Here is a 24,444-nt window from a genome sequence, read left to right as displayed (position 1 = left end):
CGCGCACCTGAGCACCTAGGGCAGTCACAGTTGAGCCCAGCAGCGGCTACTCACGCGATGGAGGGCGAGGGCCGGGGCCGGTGGGCGCTGGGGCTGCTGCGCACCTTCGACGCGGGCGAGTTCGCAGGCTGGGAGAAGGTGGGCTCGGGAGGCTTCGGGCAGGTGTACAAGGTGCGCCATGTGCACTGGAAGACTTGGCTCGCGATCAAATGCTCACCCAGCCTGCACGTCGACGACAGGTCAGCAACCGGGCGGGGCCGGGCAGGATGAGGGCTCAGCTCCACGCGAGACACCGGTTAACAGAGTTTGCGTCACTCACGCCACCGGCCCCTCGCAATTCAGGAGCTTCTGGGGCCCGGAGCTGGCCCAGCGCGGTGCTCCTGAGCCCTGTGAGGTGCGTCGGGCTCGCCCGGAACCCACCAAGAAAGAGCTGCGGTCCGCGCACGGCTTAGAGAAATTGCCGTGTGGGCCTCTGCGCTTTGTGAACAAGTTAGATTCAGTTCCAGGTAGTAATTTTCGTCTGAGCACAAATTGGTGTTTGGCCGTAATTATTTCGTTCGAAAGCACCAGCTGGGTTCGGGCGAGGTGTCCGCGGCGCACAGCCACTTCCAGGGCTCCGGGTCCGGCTTGGGTTCGGGATCTGGTTCTGCCTACCGGTTTTCTCAGCATACCTCCGTTTTAAGGGACTTCGGGTGGAAGCCAAGACTCCAGGGAACATCTTGCTTTGAGCCTGGGCAGGTGGCCCTGGGCATACTGGGCCTTTCTTTGTCCCTCCTAGCGGACTGTTCCCGCGATAGGAAAGGATTCAGAACGGTCCCCGGTAACTCTACGGCGATTGTGGTTTGTGCGTAAAATTGGAGGTGAGATGCAGAGCAGATTCTTCAAAAGCCTTTCCCCCAGGTTGCATTGTTTACGTTGGATAGTGATAGTTTATGTACGAGCCTCAGAAGGACACATTTATATGACTTATTCTTTAACCAAGCTGTTTGCATTTTACCCAGAGATCCCTCTTAAACTCCATTGAGCCATAGCTGCCTACAGAACCAACTTTACTTTGGAATGATGACCATAGTGGCCTGGTGGCCATAAGGAGTATGGTTTGAGGATGAGACCTCAGTCTACTCTCTTTACTCCTCATTCCTAGCCCGGAGACTGTGCCAGAGATCTATTGGGCGTTTTGTTGTTTGACTGCTTGCTTTTTTGCCATAACCTAGTTTTTCTTAGAAACTGGTACAGTGGGGACTGGTGTCTAAAATCACTGCCAACTCTCCGTGCTGTGTAAACCCTTCCTGGGAACTCGTGGGGGTAGGGGTGGGGCGCGCACTGTGGTTATTCTGGTAAAATCCAAACCTTTTGAATAGCAGCCAACAGTTTCTCAGACATTAAAAAACAAAACAAAACAGCAACAACAACAAAAACCGGACTTCTGGGATGTTTCTTATGCTCCTGGAGATTTAGTGGGATTTGTATTTTCTAGGCAGAGTGAATGTTATTCACCATCAAAGACCTGACAACATATTTTGAATATTGGAGGGCAAACATGAAGCATCCCAGGTGTCAATATGCTCTACAATCCTACAGTCCTTAGGTCTTTTTTGGGTGGCCAAGTCAAAGGCAGGGTTTTTCCACTTGTAGAGAGACTGTGAAGTGTTTGTCCTTTAATTGCAAGGCATTTCTTCCCTGCTTGAAGCAAGGCAGGTAGTGGCATGTCAGCAGCCAGGTAGAGGTCAGCAGCACCTAGCAGGAAGTACTTGGCCACCAGGTCAGTCAGGCTGCCTTTGTGCTTTTTTGTATATGGGGCTGACTTCTCCCACCCAGGCCATGCTTTAAAGTGTTTAAGCCCTGCAGTGTTAGGAAGTTCTCTTGTGGGGGAAATGCTTAGGAATTCACTTGGTTCTGCTGTGCCTGAGGGGCCTGTTGCTCTGTAGGCTAGCCAGGTTGCTTCTGAAGCTTGAAATAGTTGTTCAGAGAAGGCTGACTTTCCCTGCGCTGTTGTGATGTATGTCCTGCCTTGAAGAAGAATTTTCCTAGGGGCTTTGCAGCCACCAGCCAGAAGACATAGGGTCTTTTTTGCAGGATCTTAACTCAGAGATAAGAGAATTTAAACATGGACTTTTTTGAGGTTTGGAAGAAGAAAACAGCAGCAACAAGTAGTCAGTCTTGGCAGCTGGGACAAAGATACAAGTGAAAAAAAGAAAAAAAATGTTCTGCTTTCTAAGTTAGAAGTCAGGCAGGAAGGCTCCTGCAGTGGGCCTCAAGAAGCTACATGGAGAAGGAGTGAGAGGGGAAGGACTGCAAATGGGAGAAAAATACCTAGAGTGTCTGAGTGGCAGGCTTAGGATTTTGGCCAGTATCCCAAAAGGTGCCAGGAAGAGAGAAAAACAGTGGAAGGCACATAGTGGGGACCTGTGAGCAGCCGCCCCAAGGGAGGGCCATCTCAGGCATCACAGTACATCTCATTAAGAGGGTAGTTATTTCCCTCATCTCTTTAACATGCCTTTAGGTGTATCGTATTTCTTGAAGTTAAAGCTTTTTGAGGGGTCTTTTTCTGTCCAGACGTTTGACAGGCCCCTTTGGATTAACTCTGAATGGAGAGACAATAGTTTATCTTTGCAGTCTTGTAAGGGTGTTGTGGTGCATGCTTTAATCCCAACACCCAAGAAGCAAAGGCAGGTGAGTCTCTGTAAGTTGGAGGCTAGCCTGTTCTACATAGTGAGTGCCAGGACTTTGAGGACTATGTAGAGCAGTGGTTCTCAACCCTCCTAATACTGTGACCCTTTAATATAGTTTCTCATGTTATAAACCTAGCCATAAAATTATTTCATTTCTACTTCATAACTATTATTTTTGCTAATGTTATGAATCATAATGTAAATACCTGGATATCTGATATTTGACCTAAAGAGATCAAAACCCACAGGCTGAGAACCATTGATTTAGAGAGTCTTTGTTTAAAAAAAGGAAGCCAGCCATACCAGGAGGAAGCAGCCTTCCTTCTATGGGCCTCAATAAAGCCCTCCTAACTTTACCTCTAAGGAGGGGCCATTGTGGTACTTCTCCAGGCATACTGGAGGTAGTGTCCAAAGCTGATTATGAGGGTGGAGTCCATCCACAATGACCTCCAAGCCAGCTAACATCTACCTCTTATGCATAGTATGCAGCTGGGGTCATTTTACTTGCTGGTTTGGGAAGCAGGTGTGTGTTACTTTAGCCACAGCTGTGGGCCCGTCCCATTTTCACTGGCCAGGCTGTTAACCTTCCAGGCTGGCTAGGGATCTCTTGGCTCCCAACAGCCGCCCAGGCCCCAGCCTTTACCTATCCTTCAGCTTGTGACCCTCCATTTCTGTTCATGGCAGGTGGGGCCTTATTAGGTCTGGGGCACCCCTAAAGCCTCTTGTGAAGTATTTGCTGAAGCAGGAACCTCAAGCATAATTCACAAGTGACCTCCCCATTGATCTAATTTCTCTTCTTTGTGGGACCAGGTATCTTGACAAGGTCCTGTTGCTTGGCTTTGGGGAGAGGGCTATCTTTCCTAGCTGGCTTTCACTTGGGAGATCACAAGTACAGGGGAGAAGGCCTGGCACTCTTAGAACAAAATGATCCAGTGCCCCCATGCCTTTCTCTGCTTCCAGCTAAGAGGAGCTCAGAATAACAAAAGTCCCTGGCACAGGGGCCCAAGAACTGCTAATGCAGAGTTGGGCCTCAGCTAGTTGGGACGAGCCTGAGCAAAACCCAGGTTTGTAACTACAGAGCTGACAATTGGACAAGCCTGATTCTTGTCAGTTTTAAAAATAGCTGTGTGGGAACCCCTCTGAGGCTCCTGGGAACTTAATTGGATTGGTGTGCAGGAGCCTAGCAGAGAGGCTGAAATACTCTTCTCGCAGCCTTGGCCTGTGTTTTCAGGAAGCAGCAATGCTTCCCAGGTTCCCAGGCAACTTGTACTGAGTGAGTCCTTGTCCACTTCCCTGTTCCCTGCAGCATCAGGCTTCTTCATGGCTCGCTTTAGGGTCTCTTTCCCTGAGACAGAGTTATGGCTTCCCTAGACCTTCCAGAAATGGTGTGAGCTACCTCTGATGTTTCTCTGTACTCCAGTTCCCTCCCTTGGTGGGAAAACCTTGGTGCTAGGTATAAATGGGGTGTGTGTGAATTATTGTAAATGCTTTTACAAAAATATCTTAGGTTATAATCTCAGTAATCAGGAAACTGAGATAGGATTGCCATGAGTTCAAGGTCAGTCTGGGCAAAACAACAACAACAAAACTTGAAGAGAAGCTGGGGCTATAGTTTTATGGTTAAGTCCTTGCCTGGCACATGTAAGGTTCTGGGTTCAGTAGCCATCTATACAAAAAATAAAGTGCCTTTAGAAATTGTAACCCGGGGCTGGAGAGATGGCTTCGTAGTTAAGAGCACTGTCTGCCCTTCCAAAGGACCAGGCTTCATATCCCAGCGTCTACATGGCAGCTCACAACTCTCTGTACCACCAATTCTAAGGGATCTGACACCTTCACACATAAAATAAAATTAAATCACTAAAAAAATAAAAAAGAAATTGTTAACACTAACTTTGTCCTGTTTGTGCCCAGATTTTCTAAATGGAGCCCCAAAGCAGGTATGAGACTGGGACAGAGGTGTCTTTTCCTCCTCGGAGGCTGAATTCCATCCCTGTCCCAGGACAAAAGAGATGAGAGTGTAACTTCAGCTTTCCTGTACTGCAGAAGCCGAGATCAAGTGTGTTTTAATGAACCTGATGTCAGTGGGTTCTGTGGCCCAGATGCATTATTCACTGTGAGCAGAAAGAACAGAATGGGAATGGAACAGAATGACAGCCTAGGAGCATGCTCCGGGCTTGCCACCTGTGATCCCTGCCCCACCCAGGCATCCAGGCTAGGGACAAGCTGGAAAATCCCTCCAGGTTTTAAAACAATTGTTATAATTACAAATGTACAGTTCTTTCTGTGTTGTTATCAACACTAATCAGAACAACACTGCTTATGAGAAAGATGTATTTTAAATGGTAAGAACCAACAACATAAAATGGAGAATTTTATGTATTTCTAGCTCTCCCAGGTCAGGAGCTGGCCCAGTTTAGGCTATGGAGTGGCCGATGTTCCTGATAAATGCTAGAGCTTCCATCCCCAGGTTGCCCCAGGCTGGGTGTCCTAGAGAATCAGGATGATGATATAGGTGTTTTAGTTCAGTGGATATTAGATAATAAAGTTTTTCTGGATGTACCAGGACTCTGCCTCAGTGTTAGTTCCTTCTGCTTTGAGCTTTTCTGGTTATGCAATCATGAAAGTGATTGATATTTTTTTGACCCAGGAAACAGTGGTCAGCTTCCAATGAAATGCCCTGAAGCATGTGTAAAGGCAAGGGGGTAATGTCATGTGATCTTTCCAACCTTATGTGCAGAGTAAGTGTGTAAATGTGCTGGGGTCAGCAGCCCAATAGCTCTTTTTCTTTTTAAATGAGGTTTGCGTTCTGGAAAGGGCCTGGGGTAAGGAGACAGGAGCTTGTTAAATTTTGAGTGGTGGGAAGGGTAAAACTAGCCATTTTCTGCCAGTGGGGTTGCTGGGAGTTAATACTAATAGCTACCAGAAGAAGTCTGCTGTGTACATTAAAATCTTTTGGAAAATAAATAGATTGGTTAGGTTTGCTGAGCAAGGCTGTCCAGTGGACAGGGAAGTGGCCCACACTGCCAGTTCCTTAGACTGGCAAAGGACAGGTATACCTTTGCAGCTCACTTGGTCTTGGCTCCCTGTACTCTGCAGGGCCGTCACCTGGGTAGAAAGGGTACCCACACTGGAAGGTGCAAGCTGCCCACGTTATAGAAGAAAACAAAAGTAGTCGGAGGTGGGGGGGGACACTACAAATTATAACTTTTATTCTTAACACAAAAGAGCAAGCAGCAGCTGATAGTAGGTTTCTGTTGCTGTGTATGGGGATTCAGCTCCTGTCTTGCCCTGGGGAGAAAGGAGCCTAGCTCAAGAAATACTGTCCCCTGCCTCAAGTACCATTTTATTTTGATAATGCTTGACCTAGGTATCTAACTTCACTGGCCTGTTTTTCAGATACAGGAACAGGGCTGGGCATCTTCCAGCCTGTTCTAAACTGTTGGTGTTCCAGGCAGGGATGACCCTTGGTGCTCAGAGGGTCATCTGCCTCTTTTTGGGGCCAGCTCTTGGAGTCTTCCAAAGAAGAAGGGAACAGTGAACAAGATCCTGGTGTGAGGGTAGTTTGTCCATCCATTCTAGGGTTCTCACAGCTGGCCCTGCACTCCTGTGACCAGCTGCTTTGGGCAATATCTCCATGCTAGAGTTTGTTCTGAAGTCATTTAGTGATTCATTCTAGATGCTTCATTTAAGCCAGAGGTCTGTTGCCTGTCACCCCCACAGTAGACTCAAAGTGTGTGCTCATGAGGACTAAGTTCTAGCTACAGGTAGGATTGACAGTAGTTGGCAAAGGGCTAAATTCTTCAACCCTTAGAACTTGTGGCAATATCCCCTGCCAAAGTGTGATGCCTAGGACACCAGCTTTTTGCTGTGGCTTTTGGTGCTCAGGTGTCTCTGCCTGCCTGCTTGCCTTTTTGTCTTTGTCTTTCCTACATGGGGCAGGCTGGAGAGGGGGTGCCTGGAAGTCTCCTACAGTTTCAGAGAGGAGGCCAGGTTAAGAGTGGCTTGTTAGCACCATTCTGGGTCCTTCAGCTCCTACTGATTTCTCAACGGGCACTTTAGACCCAGAAGGGCCCCTAGGGGGCCCAATGAAGATCCAGTGAGTCTCAGGTTACAGGTAGGTCTTTGTGCTAGACTGCCTTCTAGGGAGGCACCAGGGCACCTCGGCCTACCAGGCTATGTCAGTTCCTAGCTCCAACAGGTCTCTCTGGAAGTTTTCTTTAAGGAGCTCTTCTATTACTAGAAAGCAGATTTTGTAGCCCTCTTCCCAGCTTTCTGGGTGATTTCTTTTGTGTATTTGAAGAGACACTGACCTGGATCCTATGTAGTTTAGGTGTATCCTCTTGGGATGGGCCCTTTTACCCTGAGTGCACACTGAGACTTTTGAACCCTGTTGCTGGCACAGACCATTACATAGCAATTCTCATCTGAGATTGACCTTTGGATATGGCTGCTAAGTACAGCCCATGCGGCAGCTGTCTCTGCCACTGTGCCTAAATGTGTGAGGAGACATTCCCCAGTGGAAGGTCACTGGCTAGGAAGTGGAAGGCATGGACAGTAATACTACAGCTTCTCTAACTTTAGGCGCAGACCTGCCACATGATACAGCAGCTCTGCTTCTGGGCAGATACCCAGAAAGACTAGCGTGACGGCTCTACAGACATTCATTCCCCCAAAGGTGCATCCTTGTTTTCAGGAGACAACAGGTGGAACAGTATCTTAGTTAGCTTTCTATTGTTGTGATAAAGCACTGACCAAAGAAATTGGGGAAAAAGGGTTATTTCATCTTATAGGTTACAAGTCTGTCATAAAGGAAAGTCAGGGTAGGAACCTGGAGGCAGAAGCTGAAGTGGAGGCTGTGGAGGAATAATTCTTCCTAGCTTGCTCCCCTCAGCCTTTCTTATGTAACCCAGGACTATTTGCCACCATGGCCTTGGGCCCTTCCACATCAATAGTAAATTAAGAAAACACTCCCACAGACTTGCCTATAGGCTGATATGATGGGAGCATTTTCTCAATTGATGTTCATTTTCAGATGATTCCAGATTATATCAAGTTGGAAAAAAAAAAAAAAAACCTAAAACTGATCAGTACAAACAATCTTGTCCATAACCATGTGGGTGGATTAGGAAGATGTAGTATATTCCTACACCATTGCCTGGCCACACAAATTTGGATTTGTGCAACAATATAAATGGATTTTAAAAAACACTTTATGAAGTAAGGCAGACATGGAAGAATGATGGAATGATTCCACTCATTTGTAGTACCTGGATTCAGAAAGAGGAAAACGTGGGGTCTGGTGGGTATTTAATGGGTACAATTTGTTAGAGATGATGAAAATGGCCTGGGTGTAGATGGTGGTGATGGCTACATATGGAATGCTTCTGTGTTGCCTACTTACAGGTAGTTGGAAGAATATGGACAACCTCTGTGTAATCATAGAAAGTGTGGCCAGTTGTACATGGCCCTTGGCAATCCCTGCAATAGGCTCATGCTGCTCTGTTAAGTGTGAGATGAGATTAGATCCAGTGGAAGAGTTGGGCTCAAACAGAAGGTGAGAATGGTCCTTGGAGAGTTAACCAACAGTTCCATCCAGACAAGGGATGTGATGTCACCTGTAGGTGTCCAGATAACTGCTAGGGTCTATTCTCACAGTGACTGCAGTTGCAGAGGTGGGTGTGAACAGCATCAGATTGTATAGGCTTTGGAAAGCCCAGTGTTTAATTATGTGACTGTGAGCTTTGCACATATGTGCATTTATCACTGGTTAAATCCTGGCTCTGTGTCCAGCTAGGTGACAGCTGCATGCCCTCATACCTATGAACTTTTTCAGGGAACGCATGGAACTTCTGGAGGAAGCTAAGAAGATGGAGATGGCCAAGTTCCGCTATATTCTGCCTGTGTATGGCATATGCCAGGAACCTGTTGGCTTGGTCATGGAGTACATGGAGACGGGCTCCCTTGAGAAGCTGCTGGCCTCGGAGCCATTGCCTTGGGATCTCCGCTTCCGCATCGTGCATGAGACGGCTGTGGGCATGAACTTCCTGCATTGCATGTCGCCACCACTGCTGCACCTAGACCTGAAGCCAGCGAACATCCTGCTAGATGCCCACTACCATGTCAAGGTAGGGACACCATGTGCTCTGGGGAGTGGGCAGCCAGGATGCTGGATGCTGTAGAGAGGGCTCTGTGTCTAGATAGATCAAGGACTCTGGAATAGAGTCTGAGAAAGGAAGGGATTGTCCCTGGAGCAGAGAACTTAAAGCCAGGGCCTTTTTCACTGTCAGACCTACTGTGGCACCAGGTGGTCACACTTGATCTGAACATAATAGGTACCTGGAAGGATGACCATTGTGAACCTATGGGCTTCTTCCCCATATCTTTTTCCCTGTCATGTCCTAGGTTCTGAGCAAATGAAGCAGATGAAGGACTTAAGGGTCCCAGACTTACTGTCTTGTGGGATTACATCAGCAGTTGGGTCGTGAACCTGTGAAACTTTGGCTGTTGTGATACCAGAACCTGGTTTCCCCCAGTGTTCTTGGACTATGGATAGGTGTTGGGGTTGCTGTGTTCTAGACACAGGCTATAAAGAGGACTCTGCCAGGAAGCTGAGTCATATTGATGTGAGGCCTACAAAGAGTGTGTCTTTATATCTTTGGAAGTTTAGAAAATATAGTGTGAAGAGTAGCACAGGAAGCAGGTGCTATATGCATGGGTTGTCGGGTTGCACTGGGTTGTATGGCTTTAGACACGTTTTTCCTCTGACTACCTTGGCTTCCACACCAAGGGCAGCACTGTCATGGACTTTTTTCATATGACATGCACATGGCTTTGGGGAGGCCAAGCCCTTAGCCCATAGTATTGGTCACAACCTCCCTTTCTGTGTGTGCAAGAAAGCAGATAGACTTGAGTGATGGAGAGGGATTAAGGGCCTGGAGTGAACAGTGTCCTAGCCCATGTCACTTGATGTATCTGATTGTATAACATGCCCAGACCCACCCTGCTGGCCCTTAGGGGACTCATTGTTCCGATCAGCTCAAGTCAGCACACAGTGGCCCGTGTGAAGATCCTTGTAGCCCTCAGACTCAGCCAGGCAGTAAAATTGATTTCCACTATGTACATTCACTGTGGGTTGTAGCTTAGGTAGACATTGACCAATCATGGCCTTTATATCCTGAAAAGTGAGACAGGATCACACACAACTTAGTGTGTGCCAGCTCCAAGGTGGGTTCCAGCATCTTCTTATGAACTAAGTTTCTTGGGTTCTGTTTCCTTGTGGTTGGCAGGGCTTGGCCTCCTTTCTTCCTGGACAGAACAGAACCTGTGAGGTCCAGTGGGTCATAAAGTCATTGCTCTCATATATGTAACCTACACCAGAAAAAATAAAATAACAACAAGCTCCTACCCTGGGTCCAGGCCTACCACAGAGCAGAGTTGTATAGTCACTTGGTGACTGAAAAGTGATTAGATTACTCTGGCTGCAAGTCTGGGCAGAGGTTGAAGTGACAGCCTCCAGAGATCTTGACGACCCACTATCATCCATACATATCATGTTCAGGAAACCCTCTTACTGACACACCACAATCACAGGAAGCCAGAGTGGTTTGTGAAGAATAGGGTGTGCAGATAGCCTCTGGCACACCTGGGACTGGCTTTCATAGGGGGCAAGTTCTGCTTCTGTATGCAGCAGAGCGTGCAAGTGCACAGGAGAGTAGACTTGAGGTGGAAGAAAGCCCAGAAAAATCACACAAAACTCTGGGCATTTGAGAAGGTGTAAGGTAAGCAGCAGGCAACGTTGGGCATAGGGTTGAGGGTGGTGTATGAAGACTTCGTCTTTAAGAACTGCTGAATGGGAGTTGGCTACATCACATGCGCCTTGACTAGGGATGTGTTCCATGGTCTGGTATAGTCCCAATAGTCACTTTATCCAGAGTCTCTGTAGAGTCTCTCAGCTGCCCTAGGTGCAGCCAGTGTTTGTCATCCCATTCCTTTGTATGTTGCCCTCCTCTCCTGGCAAGTGTGCCAGTGGGAAAGCTGTGGTATGCTTGTGGTGGGGTAGGCACAACTTCCTCTTCCAAGTTTTATTTTTGGGAGTGCAGCCAGGAGTTGGATCAAGGACACAACTTCCCCAGTTCTGTCTCTTTGCTGAAAAGTGGAGTAAAGAGATACTTCTGGGTTATCAGGATCATTGAGGGTTAGGGTTCACACCTAGTTTGTCACTAGCAAGCTGTTTTTTGTAGGTCTGGGTGCTGACTGATCCAGGTGTTTTCTCAGCCTTGGGTACTCAGCAGGTATCTAATGCTTGTATGTTGAGGAAGTAAGGGCTGCCTTTGACAAACTGTGGGCTGGCATTTCCTTTCAGGCTTCAGTCACCTCAGCCTGATGGCAGTTCCAGATTTTACAGTGTCATCTGGATGGCTAGGCTGGGAGCTGTCAAGCCATGATGAAAAGGTGTTCCTTTAGCATGAAGGGACACTGTCTGAAAACGGGATGCTGAGGCCAGCCCCTCACCTGAGTTACCCTGAAAGGCCCTACAAAAGATGCTTTTGTGTGGTGCCAGGCTATTATCAGAAAAGTTAGTCACTGAAACAACCAAAACCAGAAGTGTGCTTATACAGCACAGTCTGTTTGTCTTGTAGAAACAGCTTCCCAAGGGGATCCTGTGGTTTGGTGCTGAGGGTTCTGTACCTCCCATGCAGATAGTTCCTTTGGATTTCTGGGCCATTTTCAGTTCAGACTTAGGTTGGGATCCTGAGGTAGTGTCAGGAGATGCCATTCTGCCATCCTCACTTCACTGTGGTCAGGGAGGAACTGCTGTCCTGAGCGTAGTATGAGTGTTAGTGATGCTTTACAGCAGCCTGGGATTGTCAAGTGCATTAAATTATTTCCCTGTGTCACTCCATTAAGTACACTAAATATCTGAGTTAGAGGTGGATCCAGATCTCCCCAGACTACTTATTCACTGTGTCCTGAAAGAGGGGTACTTCCTGCTGGGTCTGAAGAAGGCAGCAAGAGGACTTTGGTAGCTTGGTCTAGTTATTCTGAAGTAGAAGGGTATGTTCTTAGAGGTTCTAAACCCTGAGGTCTTTGGGCATCAGTTACCAGTTTGAGAGCATTTGAGTCATGAGGCATCACTGTTGAGAGCTGGGGGAGGAGGCTACCCTGTTCTGGGTAGGAAGGTGAGAGAAAGGCCCCCTCAGCTCCTGAATTCCTCATCATGGTGTGCCTGAAAAGCCAGGGTGCATTTTGCAGTATACATGCAAAGGAATAGTGACAGAGAAAATGAAATAGCCTAGTACTCAGGTTCCCCAAATTTGTCTGTGTTTCTGAATGCAGAGAAAACATTTCAAGCTGCTGGTAACTGTTGGACTGAAACTTCTCTTCTCCCAGAATTTGCTTAAGAGGGGCAATGAACACAGTTTACCCGCTCCAAAGCATGAAGCATCTGTAGGACTTGGTGATGGCTTTGTCATGGCCACTATCAGCTTTTCCGGAGTTGTGGTTTCTCCTAAGGCCTTACAGGCTTTCGGAACCAGCAGACCTAAGGGGCCCTAAAGGCCTGCTGATTATGAGCACGCCTTAGACTTAGAGTGCTATTAGAGATAGAGGGCCAGCCCAGCCCAAACAGCTATCTTCCGGTCAGCTCCCATGGCCATCTTCAGTGTCTTTTAGTTACCCTCAGTCTTTCTGCCATGCAGTATTGACAGCACCAGGCCATAGGCTTCCTTCATGCTTATGGCCAGTCTGGAAACAGGAATCCTGACTCAGCCCATTTCCTGTTCCTGACAGGGTGTGTTTGAAGATGAGTCCAGGAGTGATTAAAAGGCTTAAAACCACATCAGCCTTGAAGGAGACTAGAAAAAGGCCTTTCTATGTGTACTGAGAGACTGTTTGGTGCTGAATTGGGGCTTAAGCTCACACAGTGCTTCAAAGGGTCTGGTTTGCATTAGGCAGAGAAGGGAGACTCCCAGAGTTGTCTTGCAGGTCTGAGCTACAAGGACACCTTCACCAATGGGGACCTTCCTCCCCTGTGAACTGTGGAAGTAGAGAAGAGATTTCTCACAGTGACTTCATTACCAAGGGAGGGGATATCATGTCTGGAGTAGACCAGTGAGCCCGGAAGGTGATGAGGCATGTGTTTTGCTCACTGTAAAGCCCTCTGAAGGCGTGTTGCGCTGTAAAGGACCTGCTGGCACTTGTAACTGCCCCAGCTGGAAGGTTGCATAACCGGACTGACAATGTATGATAGATGCCCCAGCCTGTCATGTGGCTCCTTTTACCTGAAAGCTGAAGGCTGTTTTCCTCTTTGTGCTGACTGTGACCATCAGCTACCAGGGTAGATATGAAGCCTTAAAGAAGCGGGGCTGGCTGCCCTTTTTTTGAGTTCTGTCCCTAAGTAGATCCCTGTTTTTTAAGGATGGTGTCTTCCCCATCCATAAAGTTTATATTGATGATGCATCCAGGCATGGCCCTTCTGCATCCCTTTACTTCCTGCTTGCCTGGGAACAGGGTGGCCTGGAGCTCAGCCCTTCTGTTTGGGGTGAGCCCCAATAAGGTATGTTGGGGAACTACTATCTGCTATGGGAGAGAGAGATATGCCACAGCCTCTTCTGGCTCTCTTAAAGGCTGACATGCCTCCTTTGGATTGCTTTTACAGATTTCTGACTTTGGGCTGGCCAAGTGCAATGGTATGTCCCACTCTCATGATCTCAGCATGGATGGCCTGTTTGGCACAATCGCCTACCTCCCTCCAGAGCGCATTCGTGAGAAGAACCGATTGTTTGACACCAAACATGATGTATACAGGTGTGTGATAATGCCACCGTGCCGTGTGCCAGGCTAGGATCTCTAAGCATCACTGGTACTCCTGCCCTGAACAGCAGTTTCCAGAAAGGCTTTGAGGGTACTATTCAGCCTTGGAGTTTGATTTACATGCAAATGGTGTGTGCCTGTTGGACTTGGGGATTTTAGCTGGTGGTTACCTGCTCCTAGGCATATGAAAGACTTTTCTGTGGGTGAGACTTGCTGAAAAAGGCTGTTCTTGGCTATTGCTAGGCAGAAGCAGTTAGAAACAGTTAGAAAAAGCAATTGTCAGCTCAGTGTTGGATATGATGCAGCACTTCATGAGACATGGACTTACCTGCTGCTTTGAATAGTTTACAAATCCATAGGTATGTGGGTTTGGGCTCCTCAAAGCTCACACTTCTCTGAATATGAAAGTGAGCAACTCACACTTGTCACTTGTCTCTGAAGGGGGCATTGGCTCACATCCTGAGTCCTCAGTGTATAAACTGACAACTTAATTGCTCCATAGTGTAGTTAAGGGAATATTTTTATTGTAGATATGAGAGAGAATAGCCAGAAGCATCTGGAAGATTCCAGAGCACAGAGAGAAAGTAGTAGACTGAACATGGCCAGGGACCTGGCCAGAAGAGAGACAGGAACAGAGCAGAGGGAGAGTGGGAGAGAGAGATCAAGAAAGAAAAACAAAGAGGGAGCATAGTAAGGTTCTAAGGAGAATGCCTGGCTGAGGAGATAAAGCACATGAGCTGGAGAAGTTTAGGGTAGGAGAAGAGAAGAGCCAGGATGCCAGCTTGGACTTTAAAATTTATAGCTGGTACATGTGATTCTGAAGGAGCCTGGGGACCAGCATGAGCTTTGGTATGCTAATAAGCACCACAGATAGCCACTTGTCCCCTCTGCCAGTGAGAAGGGAAATGGATCCTTTTGGTAGGGGGGAACTGGGTTTACACGTTCCTGAGGAGTGCTGGCTTTTGTCTAACAATCAGTATTTGGGGAAATGGGGTTTCCTCTGGACCTGACATTCAGGATCTGTACCTAAGAACCATACTTCCTTTTCTTCCTCAGGTTGTGGGGGTCCTATTCCAGAGACATTTGGGGAAGTACAGCCCTAGAGCAACCAATTCTGTCTTGCCACCAGGCCCAGCTGACTGGTTTGACAGAAGCCAATATGCCAGTGTTGAACTTTTGAGCTGTGAGTCCCACTGGGCATGGCCCTCTGGGGAGTAGTCAGGGCTTGTAGAGTTTAGGGATAGTCAAGGGTTTTGTTTTTGTTTTTGTTTTAAAGATTGGGCCATTTTCAGTGTACCTAGAATGATTTATTTATTTAAACAAATGTCCCCTAGTAGCTAAGAGAGGGTTTCAGGCCCAGCTTATTGCTTCTTAGTACTTTCTATATATTTTCATTAGCCACACTATAATGAAGCCTTCTAGGGCATTGTAGTTAGAACCTGACCTTGAATTTAAAGGATTGAAGCCACAGCAGAGAAAAACAAGGGGCAAAAGTGTCCATAGATGTCTGAGTACTTGGCCTGTGCTCCGGTGAAATGGATGCTCAGAGCTTGGGAACTCTTATCAAACCTGGCTCCAGCACCAACTGACACCTAGTTTCTCTTTCAGCTTCGCCATTGTGATCTGGGGCATGCTCACCCAGAAGAAGCCATTTGCAGGTAAGTGGGCCTTCGTGAAAACAGTGGGCATGTCCTTGAACCGTCTCAGCTCTTTCATAGTGCCTTTGGTTTGTGCTTGACTAGGCTGCCCAATAACCCCAGGACTTTAAAGCCTCATGGCCATCCTCAGGTGGTTGTAAGGGCAGATGCCTTACAACCACCTTGCAAGTGCTTTGGAGGCTCACAGCCAGTTTATTGAAGGTGGCTGATAAAACACTCCTGCTGTGCTGTTTACATACAGGACAGATCAATTGTGGGACTATCAGACTTGCAGCTTTGTTCTTTGATGCCACTGAGTGTTTTGTGGCGGTAAAATTATATAACAGGATACCCTTCCTTTACCTCCCTTCTTCCCTCCCTTTAAAAAACAAATGGTATGAAACATACATGGCAGAATCTACTGTGTTAAAAGCATTCATGTGCTTGGCCCTTCTCCAGAACTTCCACCACATCAACTCAAGCTTATTTGAGTCACTTTTAGCTGCAATGGGAAGAGAAGTCTCTTTTCTTTTATGACATTTCTAGATATTTACACTGTGGGGTGTAACCAAAGATATTTGAAAACAGAGGTCATGCTCAGTATATATGAGGCCCTAGTTTAGTCTCCAGCACCAAACAGACAGATATCATTTACGTCAGAGCCCCCAAGATGAGAACCCATTGCTTGGCTCAATCACACACTCAAGCCAGCCATGGAAAAGGAGTAGAGACAAGATCCTCCAAGCACAGCAGGATTTAGCTCCAAGCACAGCTGGGAGCTTATTAAGCACACAGCAGAGTAGTCCTATATGTTCCTGTCCTCCACTTTTTTCTTTTAAAAGACATAGTTATTTTATGTGTATATGTATGTGCCTGAGTAATGCATGTTCACCACATGTGTATAGCGGTCTCTGGTGGTCAGAAGGGGCCATTGAATCCCCTAGATTCTACAGTTAAAGGCAGTTGTAAGCCTGCCATGTGGGTGCTGGGACCTGAACCAGGGTCATCTGTAAGAGCTCTTAACTGTTGAACATCTCTCCAGTCATTTTCCCCATTGCCCTTTCTTCCAACTGTTGTCTCTCCCTCCAAGGAAGTCTACATACTGAATTCTTTTCAGTGTGATGGCCTATGCATTGGACATGAAATTATCCAGTAGCAGTGACTCTTGAGTCAGGTGTATGGTGTATCAAGGATCTAGGCCCTCAAGTTTTGTTACTTCCTAAATAGGGAAATCAAGGTGCAGAATTTCCCCGATGTCACATAGACTTCATCAGCAAAAAATCTTCTAGGTAGTTTCTTGACTCATTTCATTTAGGAAGTTTGCTGGATTTGGAAGGCTGGCTTATCATGGAAGTAACCTGCAGATACTGAAGAGCTAGGCATTGCACAAGACTTAACGGGAAAATGAACAAAGCATCAGCATGGAACCCTGGCAGCCAGTAGTGACTTTGGGCTAATTTTCCATACCTGTCAATAGGCGCCTGCTGCTCCACAGGGCGTGCTTGGAATGCAGGGGTGGGGAAATGCCCATGGGAACAGTGGCTAATGGGCTGCATGGTTTAAGATGAGCAGAATATCACCACTGAAAGTTACCTTGAGCCTTTCCTTACCAGGGATGGTAATAATAAATAATGGCGGAGTCTTTGCCCATGAGATGTAGTTTTTAAAACTGAGAAAAACAGAGACTGCTATGCCCTGTCAGAGTGTAGATAAGAAACTCCAGTCTTGGGAAGAGACATGGCAGCATTCCAGTTGATGTGTATGCTACAGCATGTCCCCAGCACTCGTCCGTGCCTCGGAGTGAGGAGCCATCTCATGCTCCTCAAAGTCTTGACGCGTGTCTCTCCTTTGCAGATGAGAGGAACATCCTACACATCATGGTGAAAGTGGTGAAGGGCCACCGCCCAGAGCTGCCACCCATCTGCAGACCCCGGCCACGTGCTTGTGCCAACCTGATAGGCCTCATGCAAAGGTGCTGGCATGCGGACCCACAGGAACGACCCACCTTCCAAGGTGAGTACTGTTCGCTTTTCCCTGTCTCATCACTGCTACGTGATGGCTCTTCTGGTGACACAGGACAGAGTTGAAGGTCAAGCTCAGGTGGGGAACAGTGTGTGCAGACATGGGGATGAAACAAGCCTACCACTAACAGGTTGGCCCATTCCCTTCTTTGGCTGCCCAACACTGAGGGCTGGGATGGACTGCTAGAAGTAGGTGGTCAAAACCAGGGTCGTCTTCTGCTCCCAACAGGCTGCATTTGCTTCCAAGGAACTTGGAATCTTGGTTTTCAAATTTAGGTACAATGATGTGTCTTTACAATGGCAGCTGGAGGTGGCTAGTGGCCTGCAGCTCACTCCTCCTAGGGTCTTGTCCTTGTGGATATATGTACCTTTTGGGTAAGAATGTGAACCTGATAGAGTTACCTTTCACATGAATCTGGAGAGACATGAGTGGACTGGGGCTTACTTGTTACCCCTGATAAGTTTTTGGTTTTTCAAGACAGGGTTTCTCTGTGTAGCCTTAGTTGTCCTAGACTTACTTTGTAGACCAGGCTGGCCTCGAACTCACAGCCCTTTGGGTCTGGCAGGTTACTGAGGAGTTTTGATCCTGATGAGTCCTTGCAGTTGGTTGCACAGACACTCAGTATGGTGGGTGGGTTGCCTTCTGGTGATGTCTGGGATCTTTTCTATAAACTGGCAGTGATACTGGCCATATTTTCTGCTGGTCAAGACTGGCATGTTGCTGCCTCTGTTCCCTAGAATTTTGTGGGAGTCCTATCTAAGCAAGGGCCCTCTTTGTCTTCTCCCTCAAAGAAATTACCTCTGAAACCGAAGACCTTTGTGAAAAACCTGATGAAGAGGTAAAAGAGCTGGCTCAAGAGCCAGGTGAGAAAAGTTCTCCAGAGCCCAAGAGTGAGGTAAGCATCTCTGGCAGGCACCGTCAAGTTTCCAGTTTGTGGTGGGATTTTCCATTCCGATCTCTTTTCTGAAAACTCCTCCCCATTTCTCTTTGAGCCTGTTCTACACCTCCCTCTGGAAGCATAGGTTCTGCCGGGGCCCCCTCCTGCCTAGAACCATAGAAGGGCAGATGGCCCCCAGTCTTCCTGGGCCCCTGGAGGGTAGGCTTAAGGATCTGAGCACAGTCTGTCTGTTCATAAATGGTTTGTGTTACAAGTTCCATGTGATTACTTAGCAATGAGATGCTCTAAAGGCCAGCACTAGCTGAATGCCTCTAGGGTAATGATTGAAGCAGAGCACTCTGTTGTGAGGGTTGGGAGTGGTGGTGGGCTGGTGGTGTTTTATCTGGCATTGGATAGCTTCTCCCAGGGAAAACAGCTATGGGACAGGTGAGACTTGAGGACAAAGGTGCTCTTGACAACAATAAAGGGGCAGAACCTACCTCTGATATGCTGGTGGCCAGCAAGTAGACATGACTTAGTGTACAGGTGACAAATCTGCTTTTCTTTCAGCACCCAGACCCGTAAAGCCCCCATGCCCCTGTTCACACAGCCCCATGCCAGACTGATATATTTGAGAAGTCTAAAGCTCTTGTTGGGCAGTCTGTTGTGTGTGGACTGGGTCTGTTCTATGCCCTCCCAGTTTATCCATGGACTGCCTTTGGTCTAGACAGTGCCCTTGAGTGGGTGGCAGCATCATGTAGACTTTAACATTTTTGTGAAGTTGTTATTCTTACAATCTCTTTCTACCAGGGAGGTCCATGAGGTTTCTTTGAGGTCCTGAGTTCCAGTGCTTTTTTATGTTGTTTGTCCTTGGTAGTGCACAGCTGTGCACAACCCTCCATCTGTCTCGTGGCAAATAGTTTTTGATTCCACTGTTTTGTTCTCTGTGCTCTGACATGGAGACTGGAGGAGCAGAGTCCTCACCACCACCCTCTCTATCTTTGCAGGCCAGGCCCGAGTCCTCACGCCTCAAGCGTGCCTCTGCTCCCCCCTTCGATAATGACTGCAGTCTTTCTGAATTGCTGTCACAGTTGGACTCTGGGATCTCCCAGACTCTCGAAGGCCCTGAGGAGCTCAGCCGAAGTTCCTCTGAATGCAAGCTCCCGTCATCCAGCAGTGGCAAGAGGCTCTCTGGCGTGTCCTCAGTGGACTCAGCCTTTTCCTCCAGAGGATCGCTGTCACTGTCATTTGAGCGGGAACCTTCGACAGGTGGTGAGTGGCTGTGGGCACTGGTGAGCTTGCATGGGCCTCTCTTGTGAGTTGTGTCAGAGTCTGAGCAACTACTGTGCCAGGTTTCTTGCCCTGATAATTGTCTTTGCATTTTCTCTGATGACTTTTTGGTGTAATCAGCATTGTTGGTGCTCAGAGCACAGATCCAGAAATTCCTACATCAGTAGTGTGATGCTATTGGGTGTCACATAGCATGTGAGGAAAACAGGCCACATCACCTGGCTGAGCCAGCCCTGGGGCAGAGATTGGCCTCAAGTCTGCAATCTGGAAAGCCCAAGTTCCAAGCAGTGAAACTAGTGATACCTGGGAACTTTACTTTTGTCAACCTTATGACCCGTACTCAGACACTTCCAGATAACCTTGGCCTCAAGCTTTTGTGTTCATGGTCACCCTTACTTAATAGAGGCTTGCACCAGTCTGGGTTGGCTGTCCTGTGAGGTGCTCTGGCTTCTCTGTGAATCACAGACATTTCAGTATGGGCTGTAGCTTGAGGGAAGTCCAGTATGATCTCACCAACCCACAGAGATTTTTCCAGTAGAATATTGAGTCAAGAGCAGTGAAGTTTAAGGAAATGCCTAGCAAAGATAGGTAGAGAGGACTGAGTTTGACTAGAGCCAAGCAGTGGATAACAGAGTCAAAAAGGAGATTCAGGGTAAGTTCACAGCAGCCATAGAAGTATCAGTGTCTGCTGTGGGAAAATGTGTTCTCAAATCTTCTCTTCAGACTTAACCCTCTTTGGTGATGCCTGAGAGATGACTGTCAGCCTATGAGAATATAGTATTTAAGACAGGCATGGTGGTGCACATCTTTAATCCCAGCACTTGAGTTTGAGGTCAACCTAATCTACAAAGCAATTCCAGGACAGCCAGGACTACATAGAGAGACCCTGTCTCAAAATAACAAAAAAAAATTCAGTGTTCAAACTCTAGGCAGGGTCTTTCTCCTTAGTACCACCCACACCTTCAGTGTGCTATAGAAACAGCAATGTTCCACCTGCAGAGGCAGAGTCTGTTTCCCAGTAATGCATTTTTGCATTTCAATAGAAAGTTCCATTGTGAATATGGAGTGTGTACTGAAAAATCAAGTTTTGAAGATCATTCCAGAAATGCCACATGTGATATCTTGATAACGGGGTACAGCTTTGTGTATGTGCCCCTTGAAGTGCCAGAAACCAGCTCTATAGGCCAGTAGCAGTCCCAGGAATAGTGTCTTGGGAGTCTATATAAGCCTTTGGGCAGGTTGTATTCCTGTCTGGCTTTCATTTTTGGGTGCACCTCTTTTAAAATGAGTGTCAGTGATCCTGCTGTGGCAGGGGTGTGGTTGCTTGCCTTTCCCAACCCTGAAAAAGCTGGAGTGGTTTTATTCTGCAAATCAACAGAGGAACACTTAGGAGATATTAACTGTATTACCTGAGGTCTCTCTACACTAGATCTGAAATAAACATACAGGGTGGATGCCTAAAGACCTAACCTGAATGTCCTTGTCCAGAGTCCTTGGAGGTGTGGTCCATCTGACCTCAGCCCCCAAGTCTTAAGAAGCCCACATTCTGCAGTAATAGCCTCGCTGTGACCACTGACATTGTCACCCTTCTCCCTGCAGATCTGGGCCCCACAGACATCCAGAAGAAGAAGCTAGTAGATGCCATCATATCAGGGGATACCAGCAAGCTAATGAAGATCCTGCAGCCCCAGGATGTGGACTTGGTTCTGGACAATAGTGCCAGCCTTCTACACTTGGCTGTGGAGGCCGGACAGGAGGAGTGTGTCAAGTGGCTGCTGCTCAACAATGCCAACCCCAACCTGACCAACAAGAAGGGCTCTACACCTCTTCATATAGCTGTGGAGCGGAGGGGGCGGGGAATTGTGGAGCTACTGCTGGCCCGGAAGATCAGTGTCAATGCCAAGGATGAAGACCAGTGGACTGCCCTGCACTTTGCAGCCCAGAATGGAGATGAGGCCAGCACAAGGCTGCTACTGGAGAAGAATGCCTCTGTCAACGAGGTGGACTTCGAGGGCCGAACCCCAATGCATATAGCCTGCCAGCACGGACAGGAGAACATTGTGCGCACCCTGCTCCGCCGAGGTGTGGATGTGTGCCTGCAGGGAAAGGATGCCTGGCTGCCTTTGCACTATGCAGCCTGGCAGGGCCACCTGCCCATCGTCAAGCTGCTAGCCAAGCAGCCTGGAGTGAGTGTGAATGCCCAGACACTAGATGGGAGGACACCCTTGCACCTGGCTGCTCAAAGGGGCCACTACCGTGTGGCCCGCATCCTCATTGACCTGTGCTCTGACATTAACATCTGCAGCCTGCAGGCACAGACGCCTCTCCATGTCGCTGCAGAAACTGGGCACACTAGTACCGCCAGGCTGCTCTTACATCGTGGTGCTGGCAAGGAGGCTTTGACCTCAGAGGGCTGTACCGCCCTACACCTGGCAGCCCGGAATGGACATCTGGCCACTGTCAAGCTGCTTGTTGAGGAGAAGGCTAACATTCTGGCTCGGGGCCCCCTGAGTCAGACAGCACTGCACCTGGCTGCTGCCCATGGGCACTCGGAGGTGGTAGAAGAGCTAGTCAGTGCTGACCTCATTGACCTGTCTGATGAACAGGGCCTCAGTGCACTGCACTTGGCTGCTCAGGGCAGGCATTCAAAGACTGTGGAGACGTTGCTCAAGCATGGAGCACATATCAACTTGCAGAGTCTCAAGTTCCAAGGAGGCCAGAGCCCTACTGCCACACTGCTCCGACGTAGTAAGACTTAGCTTGCCACCATAGCACCAGGGCTCCCTGAAGGCTTTCTGGTCCATCCTTGTTTCCTCATGGGGACAGAATGGTCCTAAGACACTCTGTTCACCCTGTTTGTGGCCTGCCCATACACTGACCAAGCAAGGGCTAATGAACAAGGCAGTAGTAGCTGTGTCAGGGCAGAGGCTGCCACTGGCTGCTGACCTGTGGCCAGCCAAGGTGTCTGATGTCAGACAGGACTGGGTCAGTGTCATTTCACTGTGGTCTTGATTGGCTGCAGATGCAGGCCTTTCATGACAAAGGCTATATAGGAGTGTCCCCTGTGTCTCAGAGCAACTTACCTCTGCTTGCTTAGAGCATGGGATCTTCGGTAGAGATATGAGAGGGACAATGTCCTTCATCGTCTCACTGCAACGGGCAGAGTATCTGTCTCTGGAGGCGTAGTGGGTTCTTATATATGAGTGACATGCTAGCTTTGCTTGAGGCATTGACTGATGGAGTCTAGAAAGAAAATGATGGTAAAACCACAGGCTGGTCCGCTGGTCCTAACAGTGAACAGCCTTACCAGCAGGGAACTGCTGGTTCGGTTTTTTTTGTTTGTTTGTTTGTTTGTTTTAATTTTTGGTCATATCTAGGTCACCACACCTCTTCCCCCACCTCCCTGACAGTTGCTGAGTTCTCACTTAAAATGTCAGAGCCACATATATAGAAGTTACTGGAAAATTCTTTATAAATGAGTTTTATACTAAAAATTGTTTAGTTAAATCACTCTTTCAGGCTCTTTTGGTGAAGTGATGGTTTGTGCCAAGGGCTTTATTGACTTGCCCTGTGGTGACTCCTGCCGTGTTCCAGCCACAGTAGTTGAATGTGGCCCAAGGTGGCCATTGTAGTGGTTGTACTCTGAGGTGTCAAAAATTTGATAGCCTCATTGTTACACCTTTCCCATTCTTATTTTGAACATTGTCACTGTGGAAGTGTATTGTGGAAGTGTGCAAACTCATGTTGTAGCATGGTGCATGGCACAGAATGAGGGACATTAATGTAATGTATACTTTGACACAAATCATGGACAGGATGCTTTTCTATGGCAGGAAGTGTTGGAGCTGGCCATGTTTTAATATGCCTCAATTTGCCTTCATTGTCTCCCACTCCTGTTGTGTAAAACACAGAGACCATAAGAGAGCTGTGTGATGTCAATAAAGGACTCACCTACTTTTGGAATTCACAAGACTATTATTTCTTATCAATAAGCTAATCATCTGGCCCTTGGAAACCAGAAGTCTAAGGCAGTAACATGGGATTTAGAGATGTTACATATGAAACAGCTCACGGCCCAGGGGATTCAGGAAGCAGAGGATGGCCCAGGGCATCTGTCTTCCTGGGATGTGCCAGATCCAGTGGGGAGGAGCTCCTAGCACCAATGTTTGCATTTCTTTTTAATTATTTATTATTCTCATATTAACTTTACATCTGAAGTATTTTCAAATTACATCAATTATAACTTCACATTGACTCTAAGTTTCTCATTCAGTTAAATTTGACCTAATTTTCCTGACCATCTTTTCCTTAGCTCCTATCTTTCCATCCAGCTATCCATCAGCCCACCACTGCCACTGTACTTGACCTTCCAACTACCCACTTGTCTACCCAGCTGTCCATCCCCTCCACCCATCCACCCACCCCTCTACCTGCCTGCCATCCTTTCTAACTATGCACCAACTGTTTGTGCACCTTTCAGAGTAGCTTATAGACAGTATGCCCAGTACTTCTCAATCCTTCAGTTTGTATTTCCCTAAAGCCAAGGACTTTGACTTTCTAACAGCCATCAGAATCACGAAGTTAGCATTGGCATGATACTATCTAGTCCACAAATCATTTAAAATTTTACTGGTTACCTTGGCAGAAGTGGCTTTTCTTAACCTTTGGGGTCCTGGATTCCAACCATTTCCTTGGTTTAGTTGCCACATCTTCAGTTTTATTCTGTGATCAGTTCCAGGCTTCTCTTCTCTTGCACAACCTTTATATCTTGTGGTACATGTAGCTCTGCAGGTTTGTATGACCTTCCTCAGGACCCATTTTGACTAGCATGCAACAGACTCAATACTGTGTTCCTCCTGCTCTTTTTATTTTCACTGGTATTGGTACATAGTCACAGATTGCTATTTAGCCAGTGGGTCAAACTCCAGTACCCCTTAATGCTCAGTGAGCCCCAAATTGGCCAGCGTGAGGGCCTCCATGCACACAGGCCCCATGAGGCCTTATTGCTTTGACGAGCTGACTGAGGCAGTACCTGGTTGCCATATACTGCCCTCTACCAAGAGCAGCCTCTTGGTAGAAAATGTTGAAAACCCTGATCCAAGTGTTGTTTCCACTTCTAGTGGAGCATCCTCAC

General features: G+C 47.6%; 1 protein-coding gene across 1 annotated transcript; it reads left to right on the top strand.

Annotated features, from left to right (window-relative positions):
- On the top strand, nucleotides 1–23,273 carry Ripk4 (receptor interacting serine/threonine kinase 4). Its single transcript, XM_021657358.2, has 8 exons — nucleotides 1–239; nucleotides 8,506–8,797; nucleotides 13,330–13,478; nucleotides 15,093–15,142; nucleotides 16,976–17,134; nucleotides 17,935–18,038; nucleotides 19,028–19,292; nucleotides 20,910–23,273. Exons 1-8 carry the CDS (start codon nucleotides 58–60, stop codon nucleotides 22,067–22,069), a joined length of 2,361 nt encoding a protein of 786 aa, XP_021513033.1. The 5' UTR covers nucleotides 1–57; the 3' UTR covers nucleotides 22,070–23,273.
- The last annotated feature ends 1,171 nt before the right edge of the window (nucleotides 23,274–24,444 follow it).

This window comes from Meriones unguiculatus, chromosome 17, assembly GCF_030254825.1.
Source record: "Meriones unguiculatus strain TT.TT164.6M chromosome 17, Bangor_MerUng_6.1, whole genome shotgun sequence".
Lineage (NCBI taxonomy): Eukaryota > Metazoa > Chordata > Mammalia > Rodentia > Muridae > Meriones > Meriones unguiculatus.
The sequence above is the reverse complement of the archived record's forward strand: the minus strand, read 5'-3'. Positions and strand labels throughout refer to the sequence as shown.

Excerpts from the sequence above, each read along its gene's own strand:
- Ripk4 (XM_021657358.2), top strand. The coding sequence starts at position 58 with ATGGAGGGCGAGGGCCGGGGCCGGTGGGCGCTGGGGCTGCTGCGCACC. Across the intron at positions 8,798-13,329 it reads ATGCCCACTACCATGTCAAG|ATTTCTGACTTTGGGCTGGC; the intron begins GTAGGGACACCA and ends TTGCTTTTACAG. Across the intron at positions 18,039-19,027 it reads CTCCAGAGCCCAAGAGTGAG|GCCAGGCCCGAGTCCTCACG; the intron begins GTAAGCATCTCT and ends CTATCTTTGCAG.